We start from the raw sequence: 17,606 nt of genomic DNA on the forward strand, positions 1-17,606 counted from the left end.
TAAAGGTGCCACAGTAGCATGTGACGTTCTCAATTCCCAGTGGTTCCTGACTCAGCTGCTGCCACCAGCTTCTCAAACTGCTCTTCCGGGGAAGCTTGGGGTGAGAAATTGAAGTCACTTGAGGCCACAGACAATCAAAAGTGCAGAAAACAAAATCCTCAGGGGAAAATGGCCTTGCATGATTTCCCTTCCATAAAAATCAAGCCTTTGTCTGACCTTTGGGAGGCCCTCAAGCCCCAGCCCGACAAGTCCACTCCTCTGAGGCAAAGAGAGCGCTGGCCACTATCTTCTGAGAAGCGCTAACAGGATCAACCAGCAACCGCCGCCCCTGACCCCCTGCAGGTGGGCTCAGGGACCCTTTCCGAGGGCTGCAGGGGAGAGAGCATCCTGCAGGTATTATATTTGGGAGCAAAGAGCCAGCAATCAGGTAAGGCTATGGCTTCTCACACAGCTGTCTGCATTCTGAGACCGCAGCACTCCCCCCAGCCAGGACCCGCCCCCATCTCTCCACACACACCTAACAGCTGCATTTCTGTAAAGTTCCAGCTTGTTATTCCCTAAAACCACCAGGAGGTGTGCCTGTGGGTGTTAGCCGGCAGAGTATGCTTCCCGCCTCTGTGTCCAGGGCAGCTTTCTGGGCTGACCGAGGCCTCTTAACCACATCCAAGAGCAGAGCTTAAAAGGTACGCTGATTTAACCCAATCTTGAGCTGTCAGCTGCTCTTCAGAAAAAAAGAGTTCAAGGGAGGATGAGGATGTGCAGGCCCCACTCTCCCACCAGGTTACAAAGTTCTGAAATTGTCTCTGCTTTTGACTTGAGGCTTCGTTTATTCGCCCATTTGGCCATAAATCCACACAAAGCACCCACAGCGTCAGGCCCTGTGCTCGGGGCTCGGGATGGAAAAATAGAGTATTTATATTTATATCTATATCTATAAAAACAGGATATCCTATCCTTGGGGAACTCACAATCCAAGAGGAGAGATTTAATCTGTTTTCTTTGCCATCAAGAAATGTGCAGAATTGCAAGTTGCCCAAATAATGAAACAGTAAACCTCAGCCTAAACAACAAAGGACTAGAGAGGCACCATGGAGTCTTTCACCCTAGAGGCAGTGACTGACACCAAGACCACGCCATGCTCCTTGGACATACAACGGGCAGCATTTGGACTAACAGCCCCAAGTGGCCACTGAGAATGCAGACAGCCTTCAAACCTGCTGCTATCAGAGAATTAGATGAACTTGACCTTGGGGTGACTCTGGAGTATGGAGCCTCATACATAGAGTGGCTAGCTTCATTTCTAATACGACGAAACAGGACCAGGGCTCCTGACCTCCACCTCAGCCTCAACGGGCAGCTGGGGGCATCCAGGGCAGTGGGCTCTAAAGTTCTTTCTGGGGGTGTGGGTCAAAGCCTGAGCCTGTCCTCACATCTGCAACTTACTTCTCAGCAGCTCAGCCACAACACACAAAGGCATCCAGACATCGGATAAAGCAAGAGTCTCAAAACGTTTTCAGAAGAATCTATGACCTTGGGATCTTGACCAGCGTACGTGGCCATGCTTTCTGGTACCTTCTCCTAAGGCATGTGGAGCACTGGCAAGAAAGATGACATCAAGCTAGTGCTCCAAGAGGTAGGGCTCCCAGCAGCCCTCAGAAGCATCAGCAGGAAAATAATTACCTACTTCGCACTGTGAGCAGCCTGAGGAGAAAAGGGTATCTATCTACAAAAGTATTAGTTTTACCATTGCTAATAACGAACCCCATATTAAGGTTTAAAACAACAAAAAAAGAAGCAGCAGCACATCTGGAGCTAAGAGGCCACACTTACAATGTGGCACACAAGAACCTGCCCCAGAGAAACACACCCACTATCAGGGAAGGTTCCACTGCTAAGGATAACAGCCCCCGATACAGGGGGACACCTACACCTTCCCTCTTTCACACGGTACCCCTCATTCTTCACCTCTACACTCTGGCCAGCTCCTCACTGAGTTGGCCCAGGCAGGAGTGATGCTTCTTGAGCAGCGTTTCTGCAGAAAGCATCGCCTTTCTCCTACAAATGGCATTTCTCACATAGGGGAACTCTGCTCTTCAAGAATGAAGGAATCTCAGGTGTTTGGAATGACTGTTTGGAACACTGGGCATGAGCAGTAAAACCCAGGCTTTTCTGCAGGGATATCTGCTCCCCAAACCCTAGAGGTGTGGACATGAAGCAAAACAAAATGTTAAATAAACATGAATTAGTACAGAGAGGTAGTTTTTAAGGCCCTTACTGCCTAAAAAAATCAGATCAAAGAAGCCTGGATGGCAGGATCCTGTCTGAATTCCTGAATTTTGTAAAAGGGGACAATCTGGGATCCTAACTAGTATATCGGGTCTGAGGGCCTAAAGGCTGAACTGGCTCTTTGAGGAAAGACTTTGAGAAAGACCCCACTACTACACCTTGTAAGAAAGAGTAAACTAAAAAGGTAAAAGGGCCAGGAAGGAAAAATAAAGGCATGACAACACTTTCTCCGTAATTAAAAGACTCAGCAGGTAAGGATGGGAGAGCGTGTAAGACAGGTAAATATTAGGTCCTGAACTTTAAGAGCTTGACGTTTCTCTGCTAAAACTCAAAACGAAGGTGGGAGATTGGGGTGGGGAGATACAGGCTAGCATCCTGCTTGTACTTGGGGAGTCCTGCAGGCCCTCCTGATAGCATCAAACAGACTTTTTGTCAGTGCTCCCAAAGAGGTTCAGAGCGAAAGGCATGAAGAGCTGTCTCCCACAGGGGAGCCCTTCAACAGAGCACATTTTACACTGCTGGCATCCGAAGTGACCCCGCACAGCACGGAGAGGAAAAGGGCTGGGATGGTGCAAGCTAACAAGGGGACGGAAAGGAGCCTACCTGCTGGGTGGGTGTGTATTTAACTGTGTGGGAGTAGTCGTAATTATCGATGATATCCAAATCCTTCACCGCGTCACCAGGAAGTGAGCTGCTGAACTGTACATTGAGTGGGGCTTTTCCGGCCCCTTTGGTGTAGACAGTGAAGTGGGTAGGTTTCCCGTTTTCCACACCTGGAAAGATAAACTGGGAAGTGAGGAGCCAGGCCTGGCCCAAGTGGTTTCACTTTTAAAACCAGTCTGACAGGTTCATCAGCATCAGCTCTACCAAGGCAGCCAGCCAGAGACAGGGGCTGCGGCTCAGCCACAGCCAACAGGAGTCTGATCAAGCACCTGCCTTTGGTGGAGGTCCGTCCCTCAAGGACCCAGACCAAACACTCCCATTGCCAAGGGCCTGCAGAAGGCCTCCAGGATGGCCTCACACACGTGCCATCTTACCTGCTTTGCTGAGCCCCGGGCCTTCTGCCTTCACCTTGCTGGCGTCGTGAGAAGGGTCAACTTTGACTCTGAAAGGGCTGGCGGGGATTTCCTGTAGCAAAGACACTGTCTCAGTAGGAAAGCCCCTGAAGCAACTGCCAGAGCTTAGCCTTCTGCCCAAGTGCAAAGGCAAAAAACTTCACAACTTTGATTTTAACGGGTGGTAAGCAAACTTCTGTTACCACAGTGTCAAGTCTTCATACTCTAGCATCAGGTATGAACCATAATCGGTCACTTACAAATGCCTGAGTTCCCTCTATCACAGGCTTTGACTCGTTTTCTGCACAGATACAGGAAGGTTTCCCACAAACAAATCTGAAAACTCTGAGCCTTTCATACCAAATGTTAAGTACTTAGGATACAAAAATACTACCAAGAATAAAAACAAAAATGATTATATATGGGTGGGGTCAGAGGGAAGGAAATGCCTCCAGAGAAAGCAGAGAGCTATGGTTTGAGGAATACAAGGACTTGATCGGAAATAGAATGGTTACAATTCTTCAATAAGAATGTTGCAGACAGGGGCCGGCCAAGTGGCTCAGTTGGTTAAGAGCTCGCTCAAGAGTTTGAGCTCTGAGCAACAGCAGTTCGATGCCCGGCCCGAGCTGAGCAGCTGCTGAGCTGCCAACAGGTGGCAGGATGGCTCAGTTTAAAAAAAAAAAGAATGTTGCAGACTATCAGTGAAGGCAGAACAGGTTAACTGGATGAAGCCAACCCCAGACCAACACCTTTAGGACAGAACTTTCTTTTGAGGTCCCTATTGTTAAATAAGGTTGATTTGAATCACCAGGATTCCATTATTCCATTTTAGGTACTGCTTCCCTTTCTTCACTATCACATGTAAATATAATAGAAACACTATCTGAAATGTCAAAACTCCTCTCTCCATAAAAGTTTCAAAGCTGAGGCCAAAGGCATTGGTTCAAAGAAGTCCAAGCTAGAAGTTCATTACATTTCAATAGAAAACTTGATGAAAGTTTATAACAAACCAATTTCTTTCCAGAGCCTCGCTTTTAACCACTGAATGAATACATGGCCTCGCTTTTGTTAGAAAATGGTCAAGTTTTAGTTCTGGGTTTTTGGGGGGTTTTTTTCCTTCTTGGTTTTAAGGAACCAAAGAGGAAAACTATTGAGTAGAATTCTCAAGACACCTTCCCTATTGCTAAAAACACAAAAAGGAAATATGCAGACAGGTGGCCAGAAAGAACCGAGATCCAAACACACCTGAGATGCAAAGAGGACTTTGATGGTGTATCGCCCGGAGGCAGGAGGCACATATTTGACTGTAAACGTGTCGTTGGCGTTGTGAATAATATCAAAATCCACATCTTCCTCGTCCTCACTCAACACCCGGGCATCACATTTAATGCCAACGCTGACATCACCTGGAACAGACCAGCTCATTAGCACCGATTTACAAGAAACAGCACGTCCAAAGCAATTACTTCCAGCTCAGGTGAACACCCTAAAATGAGCAATTGGGATGTTTCCAGTAAGAAACACAAGAAAGAGATAGTGGTAAGCAGGGGTTTTGGAGAACGTATGGAGGATTAGCAATGATGTCACTAAGGAACTGACACAGAGGCTCATTAGATGAATAATGCCCTATTCAAGTAGACTATTTCCTGGTTCAAAGTTTACTGCCCTTGAAATGTTATGAAAATGACTTTCTTCCCCAAGGAGCAACAATCACTGCGTTGGTGAAGCCCCCTCTCACCTTCCCCAGCTTCGGTACAGTCCACTGTGAAGTGAGTAGGCTCACTGGCCTTCAGTCCACTTCTCTCCACGCCTGGCCCAAACACTTTGACCTTCTGGGGATGGCTACCCTGCCCAATGTTGACCTAGGGAGGACATGGAGAAAGTTGTAATCCAGTTTTCCTCTATTTGGACCCAGTAAAAAATCAGTTAGTTAATATTGTTAGAAATGGTCCTTTGAGGCAAGCTAGAGCACTCTGCCCCTCAGGCCACTCCATCTTTCAAGGCCCATCCCAAGGATGGGTTCTTCCCATTCATCTGCCTTGGCCATCAGGCAGACCTGCTGTAGGACTGGGCTTTTCCTACCATGGCCAGGATTCCACCTCACAACCTACCCTGTAGGGGCTGTGTGGGATGTTCACACCTCCCCAGACCACAGCGATGGTGTGCTTGATGGCCTTCACCGGGGTGTATGAGCAGGCATACGTGCCGTCCATCTGACTCTTCATCTGGATGTCAATGGGCTGGCCTTCCCCATCCTGCAAAAGATCAGGGGTGAGGAGGACAGCTGGCCCTCACATTGTCTCCATCCAACAGGTTCACTGTGGCCTCCCAAGACAGTGAAGTCACCACTCACTCATCCAACAAAACTTCATGGAATGACTATGATATGCCATGTTATCTCAATACAATGACCACAACCACAGGTGATAAAATACTACATGCATTTATTTTTAATTATTAAGAGCAAATAGCCCAAAATGAAAGCCATGACCTCTCAATGCTTCTTAATTTCGATTCCTGCATTTAAATCCTTTGGCTAAATTGAATTAAATTAACACATTTAATAAATCCTTATTTATAAACCTCCCATCATGCATGGCCTAGGAAGCTTTGGCCATACCAAAGGACATTTACAGAGAAATATGAAACAATCAAGCTGTTTCCACAGAATACAAATCATAAAAATGAGAAAAGCACCATGCTTTACATGTTAGCATCTTATTTACTACTCCTTACATAACCCCATGAGATAAATATTCTTGTTATTCCCAACGTGTAGATAAGAAAACTGAGGCTCAGATGGACTGAACAACTTGCTATTAAACTGTCAGATCCTGTCACCTGACAATTACCTGCACAGGTGGCCCCTGGAAACTTACTTGAGCAAGTATCTTTAAGGGAGCTTTTCCAGCATCCTTAGGGTCCACGGTGAACTCGGCTAGGTTGTTGACGATGCACCCAGATTTCTCCAAACCCGGCCCATATGCTTGAACCTGGAGCAAAGAACCAATAATGATTCTCTTTCTGTATAATGCCCCAACTAAACCCCTACATGAAGACTGGTGACCAGGGGGCAGGAGAAGGATAAAACAACTGTGCCTGGCTTTATAGCACCCACATAACAGGATGGCTACAGGAAGGAAAATGCTAAAGTAGGCTGTAGCTTAAAAATAAAAAACATTATCATTAACCTCTCACAAGGCCCCAAACTAGCCTGAGCTCCCTGACTTATTTTGAGCTGACAGAGAACTTCCAGTAACTGGGGCAGGAACCTCCAGCCATGCCCCAATTTCAATGCTCCCACCTTGAAGGGGCTCAGAGCCTTTATCACAAACAACATTCTAAATGTTTGCAGCTCCCAGAGAGCAAAAAACCCAGTTGGCCAAGGAGGGGTAGCTCCCAGCCGAATGACATCAGCCTATGGACACCTGCCCACGTGGGCCAACAGCAGCACACGTGGGGCTAGGCTGGCTCAGGCTCGATGCTTATCAGCCTGCAAAGGGTCTGAGAGGAGCTCTTGGAAACACTGCTCCAATTTAGGAGCAGGGAACTGAGGGAAAAATGGAGCATCTTGAAATAATAACAACAGAAAGTGACAAGACTGAAATATGATGCTCTGGGCTGTAGGAAACAGCTTCTCATGGAGCCCCCTACATGGGCCAGGCACTGGGCTAAGGGCTGTTTTTATGCATGTTAATTACCTCCTTGAAGCATCCCAGAAACTCTAGGAAGCAGATGCTACAATCATTCCCATCTTATAGAGGAAGATATCAAAAGCCAGAGGTAAGTTTCTTGCCCAACATTAGAAAAGTACTCAGCGGTACCACCAGGATTCCAGTTCAGGCCCGTTTCCTTTCTAAGCTCTAAATGGCTCCTCTCTGCCACCTCTCAACACACTGCTTAAGGCAACTCCCTGGGCACCAGGGAGAATGCTAGGCGCCAGAAAAGAGAAGCAGAAACACAACAAGTTGATTCACCTGGTCTGGGTTATAGTCTCCTGTGGCCGGGTGGATGAAGGCCATGTACGGACTGTCCTTGATGTCCTCATCATCACACATGATGTGAACGGCGTATTCGCCGGGCTCCTTGGGCCAGTACTTGACATCACACGATCCATCATTCTGGTCGTCATACTCAATCTTCGCCTGAGAGGGGCCTTCAATCGCAAACCCTGGGGGATGGGGTGAGAGGGCCCCCCGGTTACATGGTGGAAAGTACCTATTCTATGTTACTACCAACTCACTCTCTCCACCTGCCTAAAAGCTAAGTATTGGCCAGAAGATTGAAATCTGTATGTTCCTTTCCCACAAAACCAAGCCTACTGACTCTTCATCAGAGATGGAAGAATTGGAGTTTACACTTTTTCTTTTTTAAACATCATCTAACAATGAAGGTCAACCAGCAAACCTTTCTGTTGGCAATATGGCAACACAGCCCCAAAGCGGTAAGCCAATGCCCACCCTTTCCCCCACCAAATCCACTTCTGGGCTTTTATTTGAAGGAAATAACCAAGGATATGTGTAAAAAGATAGATACAAGGATATGTATTCAGCATTGTTTTTATAGCAAACCCCTGGAAATATCTGGAGAGCCCAATAAGATATATCTATGCAATAGAATTCTATGACAGTCATGGAAAATCGAGACATGTCCTATATTTATCTGAAGCAGAAAGATAATAGACTTCTGCTAGATATTTTTTGTGGCAGATCAATATTTGTATGTGTATGTACAGAAAAATAGTCTGAAAGGATATAGCAAAAGGTTTAATATTATCTCTAGTCTACAAGGATATACCAAAATGTTTACTATCTCTCTAGAAGAAAAAATTAAATGTGATTTCCTTTTTTCCCCTTTCTGCTTATTTCTCTTACCTAAAACAGAGGTCATCCAAACTAAGGCCAGTGGGTCAATTCTGACCCACTGCCTATTTTTGTAAATAAGCTTTTATTGAAACATAGTCACTCCTTTGCTTATATATATATATATATGCTATGAATGCTTGCATGCTACAATGGTAGAGTTGAATAGATATGAGACAGAATATGACCTATAAAAATAAGATAATTTGCTATCTGATCCTTTGAAGAGAGATCAGTGCTGACCATTGATTTGAAATGATCATACATACAGATGTGTATTTTTAATATATTCAGTTATTTACATCCCGAATTTCTGATTTCAGCAAAATTAATTCATTCATCTAAACTAAACAATATTTGCTGAGTGTCTACTACATTCCAGGCACAACATCCACAGAAGGTCTAGTAGATAAGAAATGATAAGAAAGATAAGAAAGAAATGAATGAGGCAGGGGGCAAGCTGAAGGGTAGGAGGAAAATGGGAATTGCAATTCCACAGCAATATCCAGAGGCGGCCCCAGGTGGTGCAGAGACCAGGAGGTTCAGGGCAGTGAGGCTCAGAAGGGGCTCCACCTCTCAGCCCAACACCGGGCCCGAACCCCATCCAGAAGCTGCTGGTCAGCTGCTTCCACTTACCCAGAGACCCCACTTCAGAGCCAATGGACTCCACCACAAAGTCTGCTGACCGCCCAACAATCCCGCCATGGAGGCCAGGGCCCCATGCACGGACTGTCTGCATGCCTGCTTCAGGGCCAACTTGAACTTCAAAGGGGCTAGAAGAAAAGGAACGGAAGCATTAAAAAAGAGCAAAGGGTGCCGCCATAGCTGTTTACGCATATTCTTTCCACTTTTCTGATCCTTGTACCCGCAGTCCCCATCTCTAGCCAAGCCCCTGTTCCATGCAGGTACCCCCATAGCCATTATTATGTCAACAATATAATGTAATGTGCTGCCTCAGGGCATTCAGGTGGCCACTGGGTTGGCACTCAAGCCACACAGTCTTGTACTATACTTCCGGTCATTTGTGTGCAGGGCTCACCAAACTGTGAGTCCTGGAAGGTGAGAGAGTGTACGCTTTTCCGCATCCAGCTTATGCTATAACAAGGAAACTAGGTTGAATAGGCTTTATCTCATACATGAATGAATGTGCTATAACTTTCATACAGGAGATTGAAAAATAGTTTGCTTAGATTCTCAGCACCCTATAATATGCCCAGCTATTTCTCAAGGCAAACTGAATTTATTCAGAGTTTAAAGTTGCCCCCAGGAGAGCTGAAAACACTGGAGAAGCAGGGCAGGCAACGCCAACGCCCACAGGGCAAAGCTGCAGACTGCGTCCTTTGGTTCCTGACTGCATTCACGTAGCGGATTTTAATGTAAACCATCGCAGATTTTACCCCATGGCATTCTTGAACAGAGGCACACATTAAAAGAAAGAGAATCTCCGTTTACATAAGGGTATACAGACACAGAGCCCATTTGCTCTCTATTACTGCTCCTTCTGGCTTCCCCACCTCCCATCAGCTCAAACCACCAGCATTTGATTTAAAGGAAGGCAGCCGAAACCACAATGACTTTCTGCTGCTTTTGAGAACAGGCCAAATGTATGTGTGCTGCTCTGAAAAAAAAAAAAAAAGTTTTCAACAAAGCAGATCTCTTTCTCTCCTGCAGCCCAGAAAGCAACCCTGGGCTGAGCAAGCCTCCCAAGGAGACCGTAACTCCAGCTGGAAACTCACCTCTTTGGAATGTGGTGTCCCCCCCAGGTAATGCCGATGCTGTATTTCCCCGGGGTGCTGGGGTAATACTCAAATGCATAGACTCCATCCAGGAAGCCTTTTTGCTTCACCAGCTCCTCCACACCCTCTGTGGGAAGGAAGCACATCATCTTTCCAATGCAATCCTAGGCTCAGAACGAGAACCCCAAAGGCAAGAACAGAAAGACAGCAGTATCCACAAAGCATAAGCCACAGAGGAAACTTACGTGGGCTGCCTCAGAGGATGGACCCCCAAAAACCTGACAGATCAATCCAAAGCCAAAAATGGACCCATCTCTGCTTCAAATTGTGGGGAAATGGAAAATTTCTAGCTAACTGGCTTTGGTAGGCTCTCTCAGCTATGAGGGGGCTATGCGGTCCTAAACCTCCTGGGTCTGTGTAAAGATAAATCTCGTCACATTTCAGTTTTTCTTAACAATCCTACCTATTGTAGCCCCCCACAAAAAACTGGGGAGGGAATGAACCCTTATGAGTACTTGGCATGAGTCTCAGGTTAGCATCTCAGCATATCTTTTTCAACAAAAGCCGGACAATGAAAGGGACAAAGCTCTTACATGTGATCTACAAGACAGGTTTTAGATGCTACACTACAAACTCCAGAGCAAGCCGTCAGGCAGAAACTTGTTTTATGTTGAGCCTTGAGGTCTGGCCATGAAAGCCATTTAGTCAAGGGAGAAACCAAGGTCAGGAAAAAAAACAAAAACCACACCTCCTTGGCTCCTATAGCAACAAGCCAGGAGGGAGGGCAGCCCCGGAGCAGCTTGGCTCCAGGCCTGAGCAGTCTAGAACCTTGGCTGCCCTTGGGGAACAGCCTGCCCTAAAGCTTGGTGCTCGAAGATCAAATATTAACTTTCTGGAGCTCAGAACACTCCTCCTGTCCAAGCCTGGTGGGAACACAGAGAGGAAAAGAGCAGTTCTAGCACAGGAAGCTCAAGATTCCACAAGCCAGGCCGGGGGCTGCTATTCCTGCAACTAGAAGTGCCAACCTTATCTACTTATCTACTTTCAAGGGGAAAACTCAGGGACTGTGTAGACAGCTAGCTGTCCTCGCATCTGCTGTTTCCTTTCCCAAAAGAGGGAGCAAGAATGAGTTGCAGGATATGACCCACCCCTGCATGAATGGCACTTATTTACAAAGGAAACGTAATCTTAGGGAATGTGCGTCTCCTTCTATAAGCACTGATTATAGTAAGTAGGTACTTGATATAATTTCATAGTCTATAAAATATAACCTGTAGTGAGAGAATGACTAGTTATGGAGACTGTGCTTAAATAAACTCCAGTTCTGATGCTTACAAGCTGTAGGACCTTGGACAAGATCTTTCCTCTCTAAACCTAGGTTTCCTCAAATAAAAAATGGGCCACTTGAGGTTGTTCCAAGGACAGCATTTCCCAAACCTCATTGCATCACTGCTTTTTTGTACTCCCAGAAGCTTTAATATAACGTGAGGCTGTCAAGCCACCACTGTTCCTCACCTGCATTCAGGGCAGACATTACTAATCAATCACTGCTTCCTTCCCTGTGGAGCCAAGATAGCCTCAAATCTTTGGCACAGGTGTCTGGGATAAACTGATCAGAACTGGCCAAGGGTGAAATCTATGTGCCATGGCTACAAAGTTAGCTGGAATCACACCTGAGATAGGGAAACAAAGCAGCACTTACTAGGACCCTTCACGGTTACGCTGAGATCTCCACTTCCGGCAGCTTTGGTGTCAACCTTGAAGTCTGCAGTCTCCCGGATGCGGATGCCTTTGGGCTGCAGGCCTCGGCCACTGGCCCGGCAGGCATTTGGACTGCAGGCTGAAAACACAGTTTCTACATCAATTCAACCTTTCATTCTTCAGTCAGAGTTGAGCAAGCCAAGGTAACCTGGAGCCACCCGCCAAGAAAATATTTGCTTTGCACGAAGAGTATGCAGCAGTTGCTGAGACCAGGGGTCCCATTCAGGGAGCACACCAGGCTAGCAAATAAGGACACAACATAACTTTGTCCAGCCACACCGCAGAGGGAGTGGGGGAAGGTTACATTGGCCAAGGAAGCCAGAGAGCCCAGCGTGCATTCCCTGGTACCGGCTAAATCCTGGCGTTTATCCTTAAAGTGGTGAAGGAGAGTTAAGACCCAGTGCTGGACATTGTTCAAACTTCATTGCTATACTCAAGGGCCCACTAATTGGGAAGAATGGACTTTTTCAAGTCTACTTGGAAAATGTAGCACTTGAAAACACTGACCGGGTTCCAAACTTTGGGTCAGCCTTTTCTAAAAGCCTAAATGTTGTCGTCTTCTGCACGAAGAGCCAAAGAATAGCTCAAAAAGAGGCCAATGAAACCCCACCTTGGCCAAGGCACACAAACATTTCAGTGCCTTCTGTTACAGGTCCTCGGAATGTGGGCAGCTCTAAATGCCAACTATTAGCAATAAACATCACTCTCAATTTGATTTCTAGATCTGTTTACAAAGCCTAACGTTGGAAGTCTGAAAACTAAGGACAAAGGTAGTGTCTAACATTCCTTATATGAGAGGTCCACAAAACTACTGTTCCACAGGACCCATCAGAAGGTTGATAAAAGGCATCCTTCTACCCCTAGGGATTCTTTGCCAATATGGGCAACCTTCGCATTAAGTATAGAAATGGGAGATTAATAGGTACAATGTCTTGCTGTGTATTAAGTGGCTTTTCCTTTCCAAATTGGACACTGCATATATTTGACAGCTCTCTGTACACCAGGGGTCACAAACGCCAGAAGAGGAGACTCTTTACTGCATAGAAGAAAGGTAACTAACTCTTCCTCTGGCCCTTCCTCCCCGCAATGTCCTTGGCTGGTTATTTGGCAAACAACTGCTTCCCAAAGAGACATTTACACACCCCTGGAGTTAGAGATGATTTTAGTTGGTTCATGGATAAACATACATTTATGGTGGCACTTAAACGCATGTAAAAATGATATAAATCTTCTTTTTTATATAAAGTCATTTAAGTGGAGAAAAGATTAGTACAGCAAAAGAAAAACTGTATTCATTAAATAATATATAGTGCAAGTCAGGGATGGAGATACGAGGAATAAAAAAGGTAGTCCATGAGTGAGAGGAAATCGAAAAACACTATTAGAACTAGGAAAGCTATTCAAAATTCTTTCTTGCATTAGGTCAAAGGGTTTTGTTTATGACTATGTGGGGCTTTTTTCCCCCCCCTTTGTCAAGAGAGAAAAGTTGGTCATACCAGGAATAAGTCACAACAGGATGACAGGACTTCCTCATGGAAACTCTGAACATGGGCAATGGTCTCAATATCAAAAGGGTAACTGCTTGCTTTATATAAACACTACACAGAGCTAAAGATTTTGACAGAAACTGCCAGCATCTCCCCCATTTTAAGATGTCTAGAGATGTTTACATGTAATTAGAGTGGGCTTGGGGTCTGGCTGGTCAAGTTATGGTAAGACCTGCACTGTCATTTCCTGAGGTCACCAACAACACAGGCTCAGCTGACATTTGCAGGCAGTACAAAGAACCGGCCCAGGAGCCCCTCCCAACCAGCCCTTACCAAGCAAGATGCCTCTGACCCAGTGCTCTCAACTAGGAAGCCAACAGCTTCAGGGTCCAGGCTGGCCCAGAGACAGGATTCGGAAGAGGAAGCCAGGTCTGCAGTCATAGATGCGCAGGACAGAACAAGGAAAGGCAAGTATTGGTTAGAAAAGGCAGCAGAGTTGGGGGAAAAAAGAGAACAACAAAGTGAGAAGGAAAGAGTCTAACAGAAAAAAAAATGCACACTTTTGGCTGTAGAGGGAATTTCGCAGTGTGGTTAAGGGGTCAACAGAGGCCTGGGTTCTACTCCTACTGGTGCCTAGTCTGTATTCACCAATCCCTTATGTGTCTACCTGCAAACTGGGGGTAATAATAGCACCTGGCACACACAGGCTGGTGCGACAATTAGATGCAGCCATATGTGTGCTGCCAGGTACCAGCAACGCTATTGCTGATAACCTCAGCCGCAGACACTAACTCTTCACACGGCCTCAGTCCTGCAGCTCTCAGTGAGGACAATGACTCTCCCGTACAAGTGTTGTGGGGGAGGATTTAAATAAGTTAACACAAGTATAGCACTGAGGTCACTGCATGGTTCACAGGGGGATACTAGTATTAACAGCTGGAGGACAAAGTAAGCCACTTCCCACCGAAAGAGGACAGGTGTGAGTTCAACGTTGGGCCCCGACCATTCTCCCAGCCTTGAAGCCCAGCTGTGTGCACTGTCAGCCTCTATGCCAGAAGCAGATATGGTCAGCCAGCCCAGAACTCACCTTCCCCAACCTGCACAATGAAGGGACTCTTCGGAATGGTGTCCCCAGCAAAGGAGACCTTGACCACGTGAGGGCCAGGATGCACTGGTTTGTACACACATCGATACACCTGGTTTCCTTTGTCTTCCACGAGCAACTCCACGGCATTCTTCCCTTGGGGGTCTTCTACCTCAATACCAATGTCACCCACACCAGCACCTATGGGAGAGCGGACATTCCATGAGCCTGAGTCACCGTCTCAGAAAGCTCGCTGCTGATGAGTATGAACACAGGTACAAAATGCAAACCACAGGAGGCAGGCTCTCAGAAGGGCCACGGCTGAACTTTCCTTTTCTCCCAATCCCTATTCTCTAAATTTTCTACACTGAAAAGCAAGCTGATATTTCAAGAATTGTGCCTTATTCATTCTTTCCGATCCCCCCTCAGGGCCTTGCATAGAATTTGGTCTAGTAGATGATTCCTTTTTTTTTTTTTAAGATTTTATTGGGGAATTTGGGGAAGGGAACAGCGCTGGGGAATTGGGGGAAGAGGAACAGACAAGTTGCTGTCCTTTTGTTCTTCAGTCTAGTTGTGAAGGTCGTTGCTTCACTGGCCCATGTTGGTATTATCGTTGCGCTCTTCCCAGCTAAGGCAGATCAGTCACCGGCCACTGGCAGCCGCTCACGACGGCGCACAGCAGCCCAACTCCAGGTTGAGCTGTTGTTCACCATCTTAGCTATAGAGGGCGCAGCATCACTGGCCCTCATGTGGGATCCGAAAAGGTTCCCTGCTGCTCAGAGCTGGTGTCCCATGCTAGCTCTTAACCAACGCGCCACTCGGCCAGCCCAATGATTCTTAAAACTTAGTTTCTTTGGATCATTTATTTCATTGAATCAGAAATGTATACAGAAATGCATTGATTACTTATAATCAAAGTCAAGCTTGAGTGTAAGATCTTAGAGAAGAAAGGCTGGTTTTGAAAAATCTAAAACTATAACCAACACATTATAAAAGTTATTTTTGTTGTTGGTTGTTCAATTTAAAAAACGAAGTTCAGGCATCCCGAGCCTTTGGGTTCCTAAGGGTTACTTCTGGCTTTAGGAGAAAGCCTGACCCCCGGAGGATAGGTGGAGAGGCACGTTACCTGCTGTGTAGATGTCAAAATAGGTGGGCTTATTGGCGATGTTCCCTGTGGCTTCCAAGCCTGGGCCTTTCGCAGTGACTTTACTGGCATCTCCCTGGGCCTTGTCAACATTCACTTCAAATGGGCTCTTGGAAATGTGCTGTCCTGCAAAGAGGACTGTGACCTATAAGTGACAGACAGATGACATATCATCACTTCTCTCTGCCCAGTGTGGCCACCAGATCAAGCCACATGCTTTGACGATCTTCTTTTCCATCCTCCTGATTATCCACGCAAAGGTGGCTGGAAGCAGGAGCCCTGTTGGTGGCCTGAATGGGACTCCCACCTGCCACCATCAGTCACACGTCTGAGCCTGGGATATCATGGCCTTTAGCAAACGAAAAATGCTTACATCAGATATGCTTAGCTTCTCTAGTAGAATATGAATACTTAGACTTGAATCTCTAGACCCTGGGCCCTTTATGGCAACTGTAGAAGGGTCCTCTGTTCCCCAGACTATAATGCACAGTTCTGGATTTCAAATCCAGAGTATTTTTCAAGGGACCAAGATCATTCTCAGGTACGTGGATTTGAGACAAAGTACAGATTTCCATCTAAAACTTGAGCCAGAGTTCTCAGTTTTTCAATTTTTCAGGGGTATTGAGTTAGGTTTCCTATGAATTGAATAAATCAATTATATCATAAATGCTCTCTTCAAGATTTTTTTCCCCCAAATTCATGATGTTCTAAGGGTATAAATCTATGGCCATGGTTCCACTAAAGCCCAAGGTGGTGAGTATGGTCCATGTCTCAGAGTCTTGGCGTGGTACACAGGTACTGGGTCTGCGCGTGCTCTCGAAGGCTGTCTTCCAATGAAAGGCACACTCCTAGACCACCCCCATCTCCTGCTAACTCCCTTAGCCCCGTCCTATAGGCCAACTGAATACCAACTCAAATAGAACTCAAAGGTCACTGAGACAAAAGACTTGGGGGTGGATCCCTGCTAATTCCCAGGGGCATGACTGGGCCATTGGTTTTCCACTACAGTCAACTGACCTTCTCCGCACTCAGGCTTCAATGCTAACAGACCCTCCAGCGTACCTTGAAGGGGACTGCTTAGGGTAGCATCAAAGACAAAGGGCCCATAGCTGAGCATCTATACCCCAGGCATGTAGCTATTACCATTCATTACCTAGATGGAGTCAGAAAAATCTTATGACACTGCAAAAACCTTAGTGGAGTTTAACCAATCTAGATGTATTAGCTACTGCTTCAAGTCTGATTCATGGGGATCCCAAATTTTCTACAAGGAACATGGATACTTTTATTATCAGAGAGGAAAATCAGAAGTTAACTTAAGAAAATCACTCTTTTTCCTAAGATATCCTTCTGCATACATCAAAGCAAGCCCAGACGAGCAGTCCAAACAACAGCCATGACACCTCATCTTACTTTGTGAAGCCCGGTGACCTTGGGCAGATATTCCACAGAGTATGTCTTGTTCTTGTCGCTGTCAGGGGTCACTTGTGCCTAGGATGGAAGATGAGTGACATCAGAGAAGACACCAGGTGTGAGGAAAAGCGAGCTGTGCTAGCCGACGGCTTGCAGCAAGCCACCAGGTCAGGAACCCTTCCTGGCTAGTTCCTGCAGGACACCCCAGAAGAGAAGCCGCTGGAAGTCATAGATGCCAATGCCAAATCATGTAGCACAAAGGTATAAGCAGGTCAGGGCTCTCCACTGTCTCAAGGCTAGAATTCTCTAGACAAGAGAGACTATAAAGCAAGTAACTTAAACTTTTTTGGCCCAGTAGTTATTAAGAGTTTATTAAATGCTGGGCCCAGTGTTAAATACCAAAGATAAAACAAATCAGGCAGAACCCCTGCCCCAGTGGGAGAAATGGACACTATGCCAGTAAACTTAGAATTTCAGATGGTACTAAGCACTGGGAATAATATGTAGTCTTAAAAAGATAAGTAGACAAAAGGAACAGTATGTGTAAAGCCCTGAGGGAAGAATCAAAGGATGGTCAGGGTGGCAAGAGAGTAGGACAAAACTGTATTGTATCAGTATTGTATTGTCATTATTCTAGCCATTGGTATCTAAAATCTCAACTAAGTAGGCCTTTGCTAAACTCAAAATATCCTTTATTTTATTAAACATTGTGTCCCTCAGTATCAATTTATACTTGTTTTTATGCCACAGCCCTTGAGCAAGTTAATTTAACCACTGT

General features: G+C 46.0%; 1 protein-coding gene across 5 annotated transcripts in view; it reads right to left on the reverse strand.

Moving 5' to 3' along the window:
- Positions 1 to 17,606, reverse strand: part of FLNB (filamin B) — a 134,811-nt gene that overhangs the window by 48,069 nt on the left and 69,136 nt on the right. For all 5 annotated transcript variants that reach the window (XM_019652807.1, XM_019652806.1, XM_019652805.1 and 2 more), the window contains exons 6-18: positions 16,829 to 16,906; positions 15,398 to 15,560; positions 14,275 to 14,472; positions 11,642 to 11,779; positions 9,940 to 10,066; positions 8,840 to 8,976; positions 7,319 to 7,512; positions 6,221 to 6,334; positions 5,453 to 5,596; positions 5,080 to 5,203; positions 4,587 to 4,747; positions 3,324 to 3,414; positions 2,890 to 3,059 (exon numbers count right to left, since the gene is read on the reverse strand). In XM_019652807.1, the coding sequence (XP_019508352.1) occupies positions 2,890 to 3,059; positions 3,324 to 3,414; positions 4,587 to 4,747; positions 5,080 to 5,203; positions 5,453 to 5,596; positions 6,221 to 6,334; positions 7,319 to 7,512; positions 8,840 to 8,976; positions 9,940 to 10,066; positions 11,642 to 11,779; positions 14,275 to 14,472; positions 15,398 to 15,560; positions 16,829 to 16,906 (1,839 nt within the window). The remainder of the gene's footprint in view (positions 1 to 2,889; positions 3,060 to 3,323; positions 3,415 to 4,586; positions 4,748 to 5,079; positions 5,204 to 5,452; positions 5,597 to 6,220; positions 6,335 to 7,318; positions 7,513 to 8,839; positions 8,977 to 9,939; positions 10,067 to 11,641; positions 11,780 to 14,274; positions 14,473 to 15,397; positions 15,561 to 16,828; positions 16,907 to 17,606) is intronic.

This window comes from Hipposideros armiger, unplaced genomic scaffold, assembly GCF_001890085.2.
Source record: "Hipposideros armiger isolate ML-2016 unplaced genomic scaffold, ASM189008v1 scaffold_187, whole genome shotgun sequence".
Lineage (NCBI taxonomy): Eukaryota > Metazoa > Chordata > Mammalia > Chiroptera > Hipposideridae > Hipposideros > Hipposideros armiger.